Source organism: Mobula birostris, chromosome 9 (assembly GCF_030028105.1).
Source record: "Mobula birostris isolate sMobBir1 chromosome 9, sMobBir1.hap1, whole genome shotgun sequence".
Lineage (NCBI taxonomy): Eukaryota > Metazoa > Chordata > Chondrichthyes > Myliobatiformes > Myliobatidae > Mobula > Mobula birostris.
In genome coordinates, this window is record NC_092378.1 from 100276013 (window position 1) to 100290525 (window position 14513).

The 14513-nt window shown below is 52.3% G+C and overlaps 1 protein-coding gene across 1 annotated transcript in view; it reads right to left on the minus strand.

Annotated features, from left to right (window-relative positions):
- The window catches only part of LOC140202424 (uncharacterized), a 68781-nt gene extending 54489 nt beyond the window's left edge, over positions 1-14292 (minus strand). Inside the window, exons 1-3 of the mRNA XM_072267292.1 lie at positions 14080-14292; positions 11003-11383; positions 1702-7698 (exon numbers count right to left, since the gene is read on the minus strand). Of these exons, the coding sequence (XP_072123393.1) occupies positions 1702-7698; positions 11003-11383; positions 14080-14122 (6421 nt within the window). The 5' untranslated portion in view covers positions 14123-14292. The remainder of the gene's footprint in view (positions 1-1701; positions 7699-11002; positions 11384-14079) is intronic.
- Positions 14293-14513: the final 221 nt, after the last annotated feature.

A 14513-nucleotide genomic window follows, 5' to 3' on the forward strand; every position in this document is an offset into this window, starting at 1 on the left:
GCTTCTGTCTGGACCACTCAGCTCCAAACATGGACACAAGAGCTCAATTCTGAGGTGAGGAGATAATGACTTCCCTTAACATCAAGGAAGCATTTCTCCACGTATGACATCAAATCTCCTTCAAAGTCAAAGTCAAGTTTATTGTCATATGCACAAGTAATTTTATCATTTCACCTGGGCATATAACAATAAACTCAACTTTGATGATGACCCCAAAGGATTCTTGTTAACATAGAACATAGAATATACAGCACAGTACAGGCCCTTCGGCCCACAATGTTGTGCCGACCCTCAAACCCTGCCTCCCATATAAGCCCCCACCTTAAATTCCTCCATATACCTGTCTAGTAGTCTCTTAAACTTCACTAGTGTATCTGCCTCCACCACTGACTCAGGCAGTGCATTCCACGCACCAACCACTCTCTGAGTAAAAAACCTTCCTCTAATATCCCCTTTGAACTTCCCACCCCTTACCTTAAAGCCATGTCCTCTTGTACTGAGCAGTGGTGCCCTGGGGAAGAGGCGCTGGCTATCCACTCTATCTATTCCTCTTATTATCTTGTACACCTCTATCATGTCTCCTCTCATCCTCCTTCTCTCCAAAGAGTAAAGCCCTAGCTCCCAACATCAATAGGAAAAGATAACTGGATCAGGCCTTGTAGAAATGTGGTAAACCATATATATATGCTGTAACTGGGTTACCTGTCTGGACACTCCCCTCTGCTGACTGTCCCTGTGGCTCCTCCCACAGTCCCCTGAATAAAGGTGATTGGGCCATTGCTCCTCCTCTCAGTCCAGGGCAGATACTCAGCATGGTGGAGGTCACACTTTACTGCTAATAAAAGCCTTTCAGTATTTACTCTACTTCCAGTCTTTTGGAGTTATTGATGGAGCATCAAGAAAGGAATACTGTTGTGGTTTCTGCAGGTCAATCACCCTGTCACTAGGACATGGAACAACCATGGTTCCATGGACATGGTTCCTGGATGTAGCAACCTGAGTGCAACTATCTTCAGCTGCTTTGCCATTCCTCAATGACCTCCTGAGATAATAACACTGCCTGCACACACTCAGTAAGACCTAGAGGAGATTCATATCACAGCTGCCAGCAAGGACTCTCTCTGTATACAGACCCTGGCCACCTCTCCTTGATTTTCAGCCCCATTATTATTGTTCAGCCCATCATCAACATTTTGATGATCGGTATTTACCAGAACCGGAACTGGACCAGCCACGTAAAGCAGTTCAGATGTGCTATGTGGTGCCTGCAGGGAGGGGTTTGCCACCTGTATTGTCAAAATCCTTCCAGCAGCAATAAGGCTCACAGCGTAAGTGTAATACCTTGCACCTGATTGGTTGAAATGCAGCTCCAACAACACTGGATCTGATTGGTTACTCTGAGGACAGGAAGGCACCAAGGGGCATAAATGAAGGCTGTCTTTCTCTGCCTGCTGCCCTACAATGGAAACGTTTTAATATTGCTGTTTGCTTGATAGTGTCCCTGTTGTGCCTTAAAGGTTCAAGTAAGAGAAATCTGAGAAGCCATCGGCCACCTTAACCCATGAAACTCTATTCCACACTCTAGTCCTGGGAATGATTGATTCTGCCTCAGTCTCTGAAGTCCCGTGTAGACAATATCAACACCTCAGCACACCATACAGAGAAAACCATAAGGTCACAGTTAGATCTGACCAGACTTACCTCTGACCAGTGGCAGCTGGTCCTCCACGATAAAAATCTGTTTCCGTCCCAGTGGAGGGGTGGACAGTGAGGCTGTATTCCCTGCAGCCCTGCGTGTTCCCAGTGGGAGCTGCTGACTGGTGCCTTGTACAGTTCTTCCTGTCTCTCTGTCAGCAGCTGTAGATGTTGGCCTGACAGGGGAGGCGGTGCTAGGCGGGGATGTCGGGAGTAGGAAAGCCACTGATCCAGTGCTTGGTGTGGGCAAACTGACAGCAGTGCCAAGCCTGTTCCATGCGTGATTCACTTCTAGGCCACCTGTCTGTCTCATGTCCATGCCCTGTGTCTGACTGACTTCCAGGCTCCCTGTCCGCCTGACGTCTGTGCCCTGTGTCTGTCTGATGTCTGGGCCCAGCGTCTGACTCATGTCCGTGCCCTGTGTCCGACTGACTTCCAAGAACCATGTCTGAATTATATCTGTGTTCTGCAACTGGCTAATGTCTGTGCTCCATGTCTGACTGATGCCCTCACCCTGTGTCTGACTGACGCCCGGGCCCTGTGTCTGACTGACGCCCGGGCCCTGTGCCTGACTGGCGCCCGGGCCCTGTGCCTGACTGGCGCCCGGGCCCTGTGCCTGACTGGCGCCCGGGCCCTGTGCCTGACTGGCGCCCGGGCCCTGTGCCTGACTGGCGCCCGGGCCCTGTGCCTGACTGGCGCCCGGGCCCTGTGCCTGACTGGCGCCCGGGCCCGGCGCCTGACTGACGCCCTCGCCCGGCGCCTGACTGGCGCCCTCGCCCGGCGCCTGACTGGCGCCCTCGCCCGGCGCCTGACTGGCGCCCTCGCCCGGCGCCTGACTGGCGCCCTCGCCCGGCGCCTGACTGGCGCCCTCGCCCGGCGCCTGACTGGCGCCTGGGCCCGGCGCCTGACTGACGCCCTCGCCCTGTGTCTGACTGGCGCCCGGGCCCGGCGCCTGACTGGCGCCCTCGCCCGGCGCCTGACTGGCGCCCTCGCCCGGCGCCTGACTGGCGCCCGGGCCCGGCGCCTGACTGACGCCCGGGCCCGGCGCCTGACTGACGCCCGGGCCCGGCGCCTGACTGACGCCCGGGCCCGGCGCCTGACTGACGCCCGGGCCCTGCGCCTGACTGACGCCCTGGTCCTGTGTCCGACTGATGTCTGGGCCCCACGTCTGACTGATTTCTGGGCTAGGTGTATGAATTATATCTGTGTCCTGCTGTTGGCCAATGTCTGTGTTCCCTGTCTGACTGATGTCCGGGCCTCCTGTCCGGCTGATATCCTGACCCCATGTCCATCTGACGTCTGGGCCCAGTGTCCGACTGATGCCCTCACCCTGCGTCTGACTGGCTCCCAGGCCAGGTGTCTGACTGATGTCAGGGCCCAGTGACTGACTTACACCTGTGCTCCGAGTGTGACCCGGGCCCAGTGTCCCACTAAAGAATCGGTTCAGTGTCTGAATTGTACCTGCACTCCATGTCCGACTGATGTCCATGTTCCATGTCTGACTGACATCTGTGCCATGTGTCCGATTGATACTTGTTTCCCATTTCTGACTGACATTTGTGTCCCACATCTGACTGATATCTGAGTTCACTGTTCGACTGATGATACCCTTGGTCCATGTCTGACTGATAACTGGGCTGAGTGTCCAATTGATACCTGTGCTCCTTGTCTGACTGATGTCCGGACCCTGTGTCCAGCTGACACCTTGGCCCCGTGTCTGACTGGCTTCTGGCCTCAGTGTCCGACTGATATCCGGGCCCACTGTCTGACTGATATCCGGGCCATGTGTCAGACTGACTTCTGGGCCCAGTGTCTGACTGACATCCGGGCCCTGTGTCTGATTGATATCTGGGCCCTGTGTCCGGCTGTTACTTGGGCTACGTGTCCGACTGAGAGCCAAGTTCTGTGCATGACTGACATCCGTATTCAGTATCTGACTGGCATTTGTGCTCAACTTCCAACCAGTATCCGTGCTCCATGTCTGACCGATGTCTCTGTCCTGTGACTGAAAGTCGTCAGTGCTCTGTGTCTGACCGACGCCTGTGCTCTGTGTCTGACTGACCTCTGTGCTCCGTGTCCGACTGATGTCTGTGTTCTGTGACTGACTAACGTCTGTGCTCCGTGTCCGACTGATGTCTGTGTTCTGTGACTGACTAACGTCTGTGCTCCGTGTCCGACTGACCTCTGTGCTCCGTGTCCAACTGATGTCTGTGCTCCGTGTCCGACTGACGTCTGTGCTCCGTGTCCGACTGACGTCTGTGCTCCGTGTCCGACTGACGTCTGTGCTCCGTGTCCGACTGACGTCTGTGCTCCGTGTCCGACTGACGTCTGTGCTCCGTGTCCGACTGACGTCTGTGCTCCGTGTCCGACTGACGTCTGTGCTCCGTGTCCGACTGACGTCTGTGCTCCGTGTCCGACTGACGTCTGTGCTCTGTGTCTTAATAACCTCTGTGCTCCGTGTCTGCCTGACGCCTGTGCTCCGTGACTGACTGACGCCTGTGCTCCGTGACTGACTGACGCCTGTGCTCCGTGACTGACTGACCTCTGTGCTCCATGTCTGACTGACACCTGTGCTCCGTGACTGACTGACCTCTGTGCTCTGTGTCTGACTGATGTCTCTGTTCTGTGACTGACTGACCTCTGTGCTCCATGACTGACTGACACCTGTGCTCCGTGTCTGCCTGACCTCTGTGCTCCGTGACTGACTGACACCTGTGCTCCGTGTCTGCCTGACCTCTGTGCTCCGTGACTGACTGACACCTGTGCTCCGTGACTGACTGACCTCTGTGCTCCGTGTCTGACTGACGCCTGTGCTCCGTGACTGACTGACCTCTGTGCTCCGTGACTGACTGACCTCTGTGCTCCATGACTGACTGACACCTGTGCTCTGTGTCTGACTGATGTCTCTGTTCCATGCCCTGCTGTTATCGTTGCTGAGTGCTGAGGGGCTGGGAGTGCGATGCGTTGTCATGAACTCAGTCATTACTAATACTGATGAAAATGATGTTGCTGTTTCAGGGCCAGATGCTGGGGGACGGCCAGAATAGGCCGTTACTGTCACTAAATCAATCTCAGTAATGTTGGTGGTGGGATCTGTTATAGTTGGTAATATATTCCTAAGCCATTGTTCACTTAACCAAGGCCCTGCTGGTCGTGTTGGTAGGGCACCAAGATCCTCTGTGCCGATATTTATAACATGGGGCTTTGAAGTCACTGGTCTCAGCTGGTGTGTCCTTGACATGACAGATTCATCACTGGCTATAGGTCCCTGTTCAGAAGATGGTGACAGAAGGTTAAGGTTGAAACTTATGGTGGTTGGCAGGGTTGGTTCTTCACTCCAGACTGGAAAGGGGCTGCCAGCCGTTTGCCAACTCAGCACACCCCCTTGCTCAACTGGAGGCTGAGAGGTTGTTTGAAGGCCAAACTGGGACTGGTCCAAGTTGGTGACTGTCCCAGGGTGGGCCTGTTCTGAGAATTCCAGAGTCTCTAGGGCAAACACTGCCTGTCCGACTTCAGTCCTGTCCTGGTTGTTGGCTGACACGGAGGTGTCTGTTGGTGAGGTCGACTTCCCTCCCGAAGACCGTGCTCTGGACAATGTGGTCTGCGAGGGTGGCCTGTTATTGGGCAACACTGACGATCCCCATGGAAACCATGCGACTGTTGGGGTGGTTGAAATCCTCTCCTCAGTGTGATGGTCCATCTCGCTGGCTGGGGTCTCACTCAGGTCAACTTCAGTGGGTTGCAAATTTGCATTTGCCAGAGGCTGTGATAAGGAGGGCTCAGGGTTGAAGGTTGACAGGATCCCGGCCCCCGGTACAACGGTAACCGTCGGCAGCGACTCCGCACTATTTTCCTGGTCGGAGTTGGAGGGTGAACTGCTTCCTCCTTCCAACCGCAGGGCTTCCCCCAAAAGTTCTGCTCTTAACGCTGGTCCTGTGGAGCTCCCACCAGTAGTTTCTAATCTGTTTCTGTCCTTGTCCATATCTGATAAAGTGGAAGTGACCAGGAATTCTAAATTGGCCTTAACACTTGGAGTAACCATCAGCTTTTGGTCTGGTCTGTGGGTATTCTCACTGACCTCCACTGTGGTATCTCCATCAGTAAGCCACCCATCACCAGTCTTTGTCCGTTCACCTGAAGCTACTCCGTCTCCACTCCCTTCAGCGTTAGGGAGCTTCGCAAGTTCGAAGCCAGGCGAGCTGGTGGGTGGTGTTGCCGAAGCCCTTTCGTCCATTCCTGCTGAACGTGAGGAACGTGGTGTTGTCTCCCCGTTACCCAGAGCAGGAGCAGCTGACGGCATTCCAGCTGGCTGTGCACTGGGGCCGCGATGTGACGCACGGCTCAAACCTTCTGCGCCTGCTTCGTGGCCGTTGGAAACTCCCTGCGTGCAGAGCTTTGAAGAATGGCTCATCAGCTTGCGAATATCAAACACATTCCACGGCCCTGCTTTAGTCACCGTGTGTGGAGCAGTCCAGGAAATGTCTTTGACGTGGTATTTCCTCTGCATGCCTTCAAAATGAGTCACCGTTGCTGGAGTCTGCAGGGGATAGCTACTGAGATACTGGGCGTTTGAATCTTGGGTGGACAGTACAGGGATGCGCCTGGTCCGAGGGGCAAAAGTCGTGTGTTTCCCCAGACTGCTTTGCCCTTCCCTTTGCTCTGATGGAGTGACCGGCTGACTGGGAGAGGCAGGGAATTCCTGCCTCTGGACTGGCACTGGGTCACCAGTTCTTTCTGTCCCGCTCACGTAATCGAAGTCCAGGGACACTGTCGCCTCTCCCTCGCTGGAAAGAGACCTCATGCGGAGAGAGGGGTCCCGGATGGGAGTCGGCGATGTGACTAACAGCCTCGGTGCCTGAGATCCGGGCAGCGATGGGCCCTCGCCGCCCTCTGAAAACCGGTCCTCCAGCAGGGGCGAGGGGTTCCATTGGCTGCTCCTCTGCTGTTCACCTCCCTGTTGGCTCATCCTGAGGTCAGAGCTCGTTGCCAGGGAAATGTTCCCCACTGATTGGCTGGATGGCGCCTGGTCAGTTTTGCGTGAAAGACTGGTCGTAGGTGGCCGTGAGGAGCTGGGCTGGGGTTTTGGATGGTCTGACTGGGTCCTGCCCGGGCGCTCTTTGGCGTCACTTGCGTTGCCCGCATCACCTTGAGCCGTGATCAGCCTGGAGCGTCCCACCGTCCAGCTGTAGGGCAGCCTTGGCTCTTTCCCGGACTCTGAACCCAGGGCAGAAGGTCTGCCCACTTTGTCCATGCTTTGGGTCATCACACCATCCAAATTTTCCACCTGAGGGTCTGCGGATGGAGCCAGTGACAGAGCTAACGACTGTCTCGCATCGACCTTGGGTCTGAATACCAAGGATCGAATGCTGGGCCTCAGGACCAGGCTTGACCTGGAGGTGGAGGTTGCAGAGGGCAATGACCTCTGACCTCTGGTGGAGACATATTCCGAGCTCAGAATGGTGGCTGGGATATTGGAGGCAATTGGCTCAGGCAGTGAGCTGGGGCTAGGTTGGTGTCTGGAGACAGAACGAGATCGCAAGATGGAGGTGCTGTGGTGTTGATTGCTGGAGATGGGGTAGGGTTCTGCAGAGCTGGTGTGTGTTGGGGTAGAGTTGAAGGTGGCATATAAGGTAGAGATGGAGTTGACAGTAGCAGCAGATTCTCCGGAAGAATTCAGTCCTTCTGTGGACTTGGGATAGAGCTCTGTCTGAGCATCCCGTACTGCTGGGGAGGTTCCTGAGTCTGGGTGGGATTGGGTTCCTAGAATGAGATGGAGGAGAAGATTGAGACTTCCAGGAATCTGGGAGGGGTGTTGGATCCAGGCAGGTCCTCTACTCATCTGCTCATTTCCACCGTTTGCTGGAGTGACTCTCTGCACTTGTCCCATTGAGGCCGAGCTCACTTCAAGTTGGGAGACATCTTGCTTTCCTTGGGCCGGAGAAAGGATTGGAATTGCGGTCAGTGGCTCTGAGGCATTTGAATCCATTTCTCTGTTAAGTTCACCTGTCCCAAACATGAGAACAAAGTGTGAGTGAGATTCCCCAAACATGCCGAGCTTTCCAGCTGCAATTTTAGAAATGCTGGGGCTCACCACTTACATTACAATTTCTGCCAAATTAATGGGTGAAAAAGTGACAACATACATATACCAGTGACAGAATCAGACACAGAAACCTATAAACATAAAACAGACACAGACACAAACACACTCACACAAACACTCTCTCACACACACACACACACACACTCACACACACAAACACACACACACACACACACTCACGTGCACGCACACACACACACACACACACACACACAGTGCATGCACTACACATACACACACACACTCACGCGCACACACACACAGTGCATGCACTACACATACACACACACACACTCACGCGCACACACACACAGTGCATGCACTACACATACACACACACACACTCACGCGCACGCACACACACACACACACACACACTCACGCGCACACACACACAGTGCATGCACTACACATACACACACACACACTCACGCGCACGCACACACACTGCATGCACTACACATACACACACACACACTCACGCGCACGCACACACACACACACACACTCACGCGCACACACACACACTGCATGCACTACACATACATGTACTCGAATGTCCCAAGACACACAATCAGACTTTAATCAGAAAACGTGAGAGCCAATGTACCAACAGAGCTGACCAGAAGCTTTGTGTGGACAGCAGGTTTCAAAAAGCATCTCAAAAGAAGGTTAGGAGAGAGTCCAGGAGCTTAGGGCTTGGCAATTGCCTGCGTGATAACCAAATTAGCGCAAAGGAAAATGAAGATGATAAAGACCGCGGGGCCGGTTCCTGTGCTGTGCAGATTCTATGTTCAAAGAGGCTGGAACTAGAGGAACCGCAAATTCTGAAGTTAAAGTCGCACACAGTCTGGTGTAGTGTGGCAGACTGACCTCTACCCTGCTGAGGCCAGGTGGCAACTCTCAGACATCTCCTCGTACCTACCCCAGGGGAGGACCTCCTCGTACCTACCCGCAGGAGAGGACCTCCTCGTACCTACCCCAGGAGAGGACCTCCTCGTACCTACATCAGGAGAGGACCTCCTCGTACCTACCCCAGGGGAGGACCTCCTGGTACCTACCCCCAGGGGAGGACCTCCTGGTACCTACCCCCAGGGGAGGACCACCTCGTACCTACCCCCAGGAGAGGACCTCCTCGTACCTACTCCCAGGAGAGGACCTCCTCGTACCTACCCCAGGGGAGGACCTCACTACAGAGCATCCAACTATTGTCTTCTGCACCATTACCAACCTCATCGACTCTGGAGACCTCCTATCCACTGCCACTAACCTCAAAGTTCCCTTACTCCACACTGCTCGTTTCTACCCTACCCAAGATCACAAACCTGTATGCGTACGTCCATTGCTCCTACATGCACCTGCCCCAGTGAACTCATGCCCACGTAGCTCAACTTCAGTTTGTCCCCCTTTTGTTCAGCCCCTTCCCACTTACACCCATGATACTTCACACGTTCTTGATCACTCTAAGTTCCCTGGCCCTGATGGCGTCATTTTTACAATGGCCATCCAGTCCCCATACACTCCTACTGGCCCATTTGATTTCTCTTTTGGCTTTTGGAACTTTCTCCAAACACAAGGTGAAGCCATGGACATCCACATGGGCTCCAGCTATACCTGCTTTTTCGTTGCTATGTGGGACAGTCCATATTCCAAGCCTACACTGCGAGTGCTCTCCCACCTACTTCTAAGTTTCATCGACAACTTCATGCACCCATGCTGAGTTTGTCAGTTTCATCAACTTTGCCTCCAACTTTCAACCTGCCCTCAAATTTACTTGGTCTATCTTGGACATCTCTCTCCCCTTTCTTGATCTCTCTCTATCTCCATTTCTGGAGATATAAACCTACTGACCTCTTCCCACCATCACTTGTAAAAATGCTATTCTCTTTTCTCAGTTCCTCCATGTCCACTGCATCTGTTCCCAGGATGAGGCTTTCCATTCCAGATATGTCCTCCTCCTTCTAAGAATGGGTTTTCCTTCCTCTGCCATTGATGCTGCCCTCACCCAAGCCCCCTCCATTTCATGGACATCTGTCCTCACACCACTCTCCTGCTACCATAACAGGAATAGAGTTGCTCTTGTCCTCACCACGAGCCTCCACATCCACTATGTTATTCTCCATATTGCCATCTTCAGTGGGATCCTACCACTGAATATATCTGCCCCTCCAGCCCACTCTGCGCTTTCTGCAGAGACTGCTCTGTCCATAACTCCCTCGTCCACTCATCCCTCCCCACCAATCTCCCTCCAGGCACCTACCCTCCAGGTAGGACCTGCTCAAAACCTCCTCCCTCAGCACCATTCAGGGCCCCAAGCAGTCCTACCAGGTGAGGTGACTATTCACCTGTTGGGGGGTCACCTACTGTACCAGTGCTCCCAGTGCAGCCTCCTCTACATCGGTAAGATCTGATGTAGTTTGGGGGATCGCTTCATCAAGCAACTTCATTCTGTTGGCCTCAAAAGGCTGGTCTTCCTATTCCCAGTCTGACATGTTGGTCTGTGACTTCCTCTACAGTCACAGTGAGGCCACCCTCATGTTGGAGAAGCAACACTTCATATTCCATTTGGGTAGCCTCTAACCTGACAGCATGAACTTCGATTCCTCTAATGTCTGGTAATTTCTCTCCCCTCCCCCTCTCTCATTTTCCATCCCCCAATTTGGTTTCCCTCTCACCCTTTCTCTTCTCCCCAAGTACCCATCACTTCCCTCTGGTGCCCCTCCTCCTTCCTTTTCTCCACTGGTCCACTCTCCTGTCCTATCAGATTCCTTCTTCTTCAGCTCTTTACCTCTTCGATCTATGACCTCCCAGCCTCTTCCTCCCTCCCCTCCCCCCCCCAAAACCTGGTTTTGATTATCACCTGTCAGCTTGTCCTCCTCCCCCTTCTTCCTTTCCAGTCCTGGTGAAGGGTCAGGGCCTGAAACATCGACTGTCTGACCTTCTGGCTTCTTCCTGCACTTTGTGCATGTTGCTCTATTTCACTGTCAGTCAAATTTCTACAAAAAACAAGTTCTTCCCTTGCATTCCCTCCTCCCCCAATGTCTCTCCCTTTCACACAAAACCGGACACACACAACTGAGGAAAGACCCACTTCTCTCCACACTCATAGTGGCCAGAATCCCGGTGTGCCTCGCACCAACAAGCTTCCCCAGGTCGGAAACAAGAGAAAATCTGCAAATGCTGGAAATGCTGTGAGAGGCTTACCCAAGTAGTACAGGGTAAGTCCATGCTTGAAGCCGGATGCCGATGTTTGAAGAATGATGACACCTGGCCCTCGCCCTCGGATCACAAGCCTCCTGCCGGCCTCAGGGACGCTCCACAAGAGACCACAGAACTCTCTTTCATTTTCTGTTGCTTCCAGTTTGATTTCCAAGTAGGCAGACTTGCAACCGGCTTTGGCCCAGGACGTGGTCTGATGGGAGACAACGTCCAAGTGGATGGCGTCCGCATTCTCCAGGAGAATCCAGGAGCACCTGGCCCTGCTGATGGAGTCAGGCAGAGGCAGGAAGTACCGCAGAGTTCCATGGGTGCTGTAGGGCAAGAGAACGCCGCTGCATTCCTGGTGGGTTGGACCAAGGAGAAGCCCTAAAGGATACAGACAGTGATTAAAGAAACAACTGCACTCACTCACTGTTGGCATGCACATATACAGTCAAGTGAATTGTTTCGTGTACAATTACCATGAGGTACAGGTACAATGAGAACTTTGCTTACAGCAACATCACAGGTGGGTGCAGTAGGTACAGAACACACAGTGTATAACTTATACATAAATTATACAAGACAATGAGAGGGAGAGAAAAAGACAGCACAAAAACACGATTATCAGTGCAAAAATGGATGCAATAGAGCTAAGCAGTTGTCTGTAGCGTCCCATTGCTGATGTAGGATTAGGCTTACAAGGGTAGTTCAAGAACCTAGTGGTTGTTGAAAGTACTGAACCTGTTCTACAGACAGCAAGAGATCCAACACAGTTCTGTTGTATTCAGCCAGTACTGGGATGCACTGTCCCATAATACCACAGGGAAACATGCTTAACCCCTGCTCTACTGATGACTATGTGGATAGACACAGCTCACATCCCATCTATAAATTCTCTGGTAACAGCACTGTTATCTCAGATGGCGATGTGGAGGCGTATGGAGGCAAAATGGATCGGCTAGTCAAGTGGTGTCACAACAAAACAGACTTGCATCCAATGTCAGCAAGACCAAGGAACTGATGGTGGACTTCAGAAAGGGGTAGCCAGGAGAACAAACAACAACCCTTATCGAGGGGTCAGCGGTGGAAAGGGGGAGCAGTTTCAAGTTGCATCTCAGAGGATCTATCCTGGGCCCAACGTATCACGCCAGTGGGAGTTTGAGGAGATTTGCAATGTCACCAAAGACTCTAGCAAATTTCTACGGACGTTCAGTGGAGAGCATTGGAACGGGTTACATCACTGTCTGGTTTGGAGATGCCGATAGAAAGAATCAGAGCCTCCGCCATGGAGGTCATCTTCCAAAGCAGCATCCACTCTCACCATCCGGGACACCCCTCTTCTCTTTACTGCAATCAGGGAGGATGTACAGGAACTGAATACCCATATTCAACATTTTAGGGACAGCTTCTTCCCCTACACCACCAGATTTCTCAATGGTCCATGCATTCATGAACACTACCTTGCTATTGCTCTTTAATTATTTTAATGATTCATTTAATTAACTATTTTATTGTAATTTATAGTTTTTTTATGCCAGCACTGTAGAGCTGTCACAAAACAACACATTTCACAGTGTCAACAAACCTGCTTCTGAACAGTCAGTGCTGGCTCACACCGTCCTGCTGTACACACAGTCAGTGCTATCTCAGACTGTCCTATTGTACGCACAGTCAGTGCTATCTCACACGGTCCTGTTGTACACACTGTCAGTGCTATCTCAGACTGTCCTATTGTACGCACAGTCAGTGCTATCTCACACGGTCCTGTTGTACACACAGTCAGTGCTATCTCACGCCGTCCTGTTGTACGCACAGTCAGTGCTATCTCACGCCGTCCTGTTGTACACACAGTCAGTGCTATCTCAGACTGTCCTATTGTACGCACAGTCAGTGCTATCTCACACGGTCCTGTTGTACACACTGTCAGTGCTATCTCAGACTGTCCTATTGTACGCACAGTCAGTGCTATCTCACACGGTCCTGTTGTACACACAGTCAGTGCTATCTCACGCCGTCCTGTTGTACACACAGTACTGGTCATGCTCTCTATCTCTCACACTGTGTCAGTGTCAAACGCTGAACAGAGCAAAGTTTGGAAGATTTGTAATTGCGTGATTTGGATGAAGGGAAGAAAGGTGATGTTTGTATTAAAATTTAATACAAATGTAAACAACCATTTAATTACATGCAACACCCACAAAGTGCTGGAGGAGCTCAGCAGGTCAGGCAGCATCTATGGAAGAGAATAAACAGTCGATATTTAACAAACGCCGACGTTGAATAAACAAGACCTGAAGAAAGATCTCGGCCCGTAACGTTGACTATTCATTTCCATGGATGCTGCCTGACTTGCTGTGTTCCTCCAGCATTTTTTGTGCGTTGCTCTGAATTTCTGGCATCTCAGAATCTCTTGTGTTTATCATTTAATTATGTACCTGGGTATAGCACCCAGATGCCATGACATTTCTTTAATGTCTGTTACTTCTGTCATCAAAGGCGCAGCTCGCAGCTGAGCGCCACTGAATTCACACCCTGAAACGCGGGAAGTTTTGAGCGCCTCTCTCAGGCAAGGTGCCACGAACTCGAAGAGCTCCAGATGACCTGGTGTACTGCAGGCCGGGTCTGTCGTCCCGTGTTATGTGAGTAGCATTTTGCAAGAGGTGGTCAACCCACAAATTAAATATCTGCAGGCGGAGAGGGAATGGGTGACAGCTAGACAGACCAGCACAGTCGTAACACAGCCACCGCTGGTACGCAGTGTCCTGCCGTACACAGAGTCTGTACTGAGACACACTGTCCTAGAATACAATCAGAACTGCGACACTCTGCCCTCTTGTGCCACAGTAAAGACTAGGACATGCACCGTCCGTGCCCGTTAATCTTTCACTTTATGCGCCAAGGAGAGGTAATTTCGAGACACACAGCTGCATCAGATTATAAATGGCCACTGGCTCTTCAGAAAAGTACGTTGATTTTTTACTAAATCCTGCTTTGGCCCATAATTTAAAAAAAACGCGCGACAGTTTCCGCTATAAACAATCTCTTCCATTCCTTTATTTTGGACTGTACATTCCGTTTACCTGCATTAGCGAGAAGTAAGAGGCAGTTGGTTCTGGCCCACATAATTCACCCAAGAGGAATGCGAGGAGTCTGCGGGGAAGATAGCGGCAACCGACCCGGGAGCTGCATTTATCGGAGTGCGAGAGAGGCAGGGCGCCCGGAGCATGGCTCGCTGATGCTGATGTCCCATCCCTTCTGGTTGGCTGGCGGTCAGAAAGGATATCCTTTTAGGATCCAGTCATGGAAACGTGACGGAGAACTGCGTGTGTGGATTAGGGTGAGGATCAACCAGCAGAGACGGTACAAAAGGTCGGGAGGGACGGCGGTATCGAGCGTGGAGAAAACCCGAGGGTACCTGGGGATACTGAGGGAACAGGGTGAGCGCAGGGACCAGGACAGTATCTAACAACACATCAGTTGCTGGCTTTCTGCCCATTTCCACTCTAGGTAGATA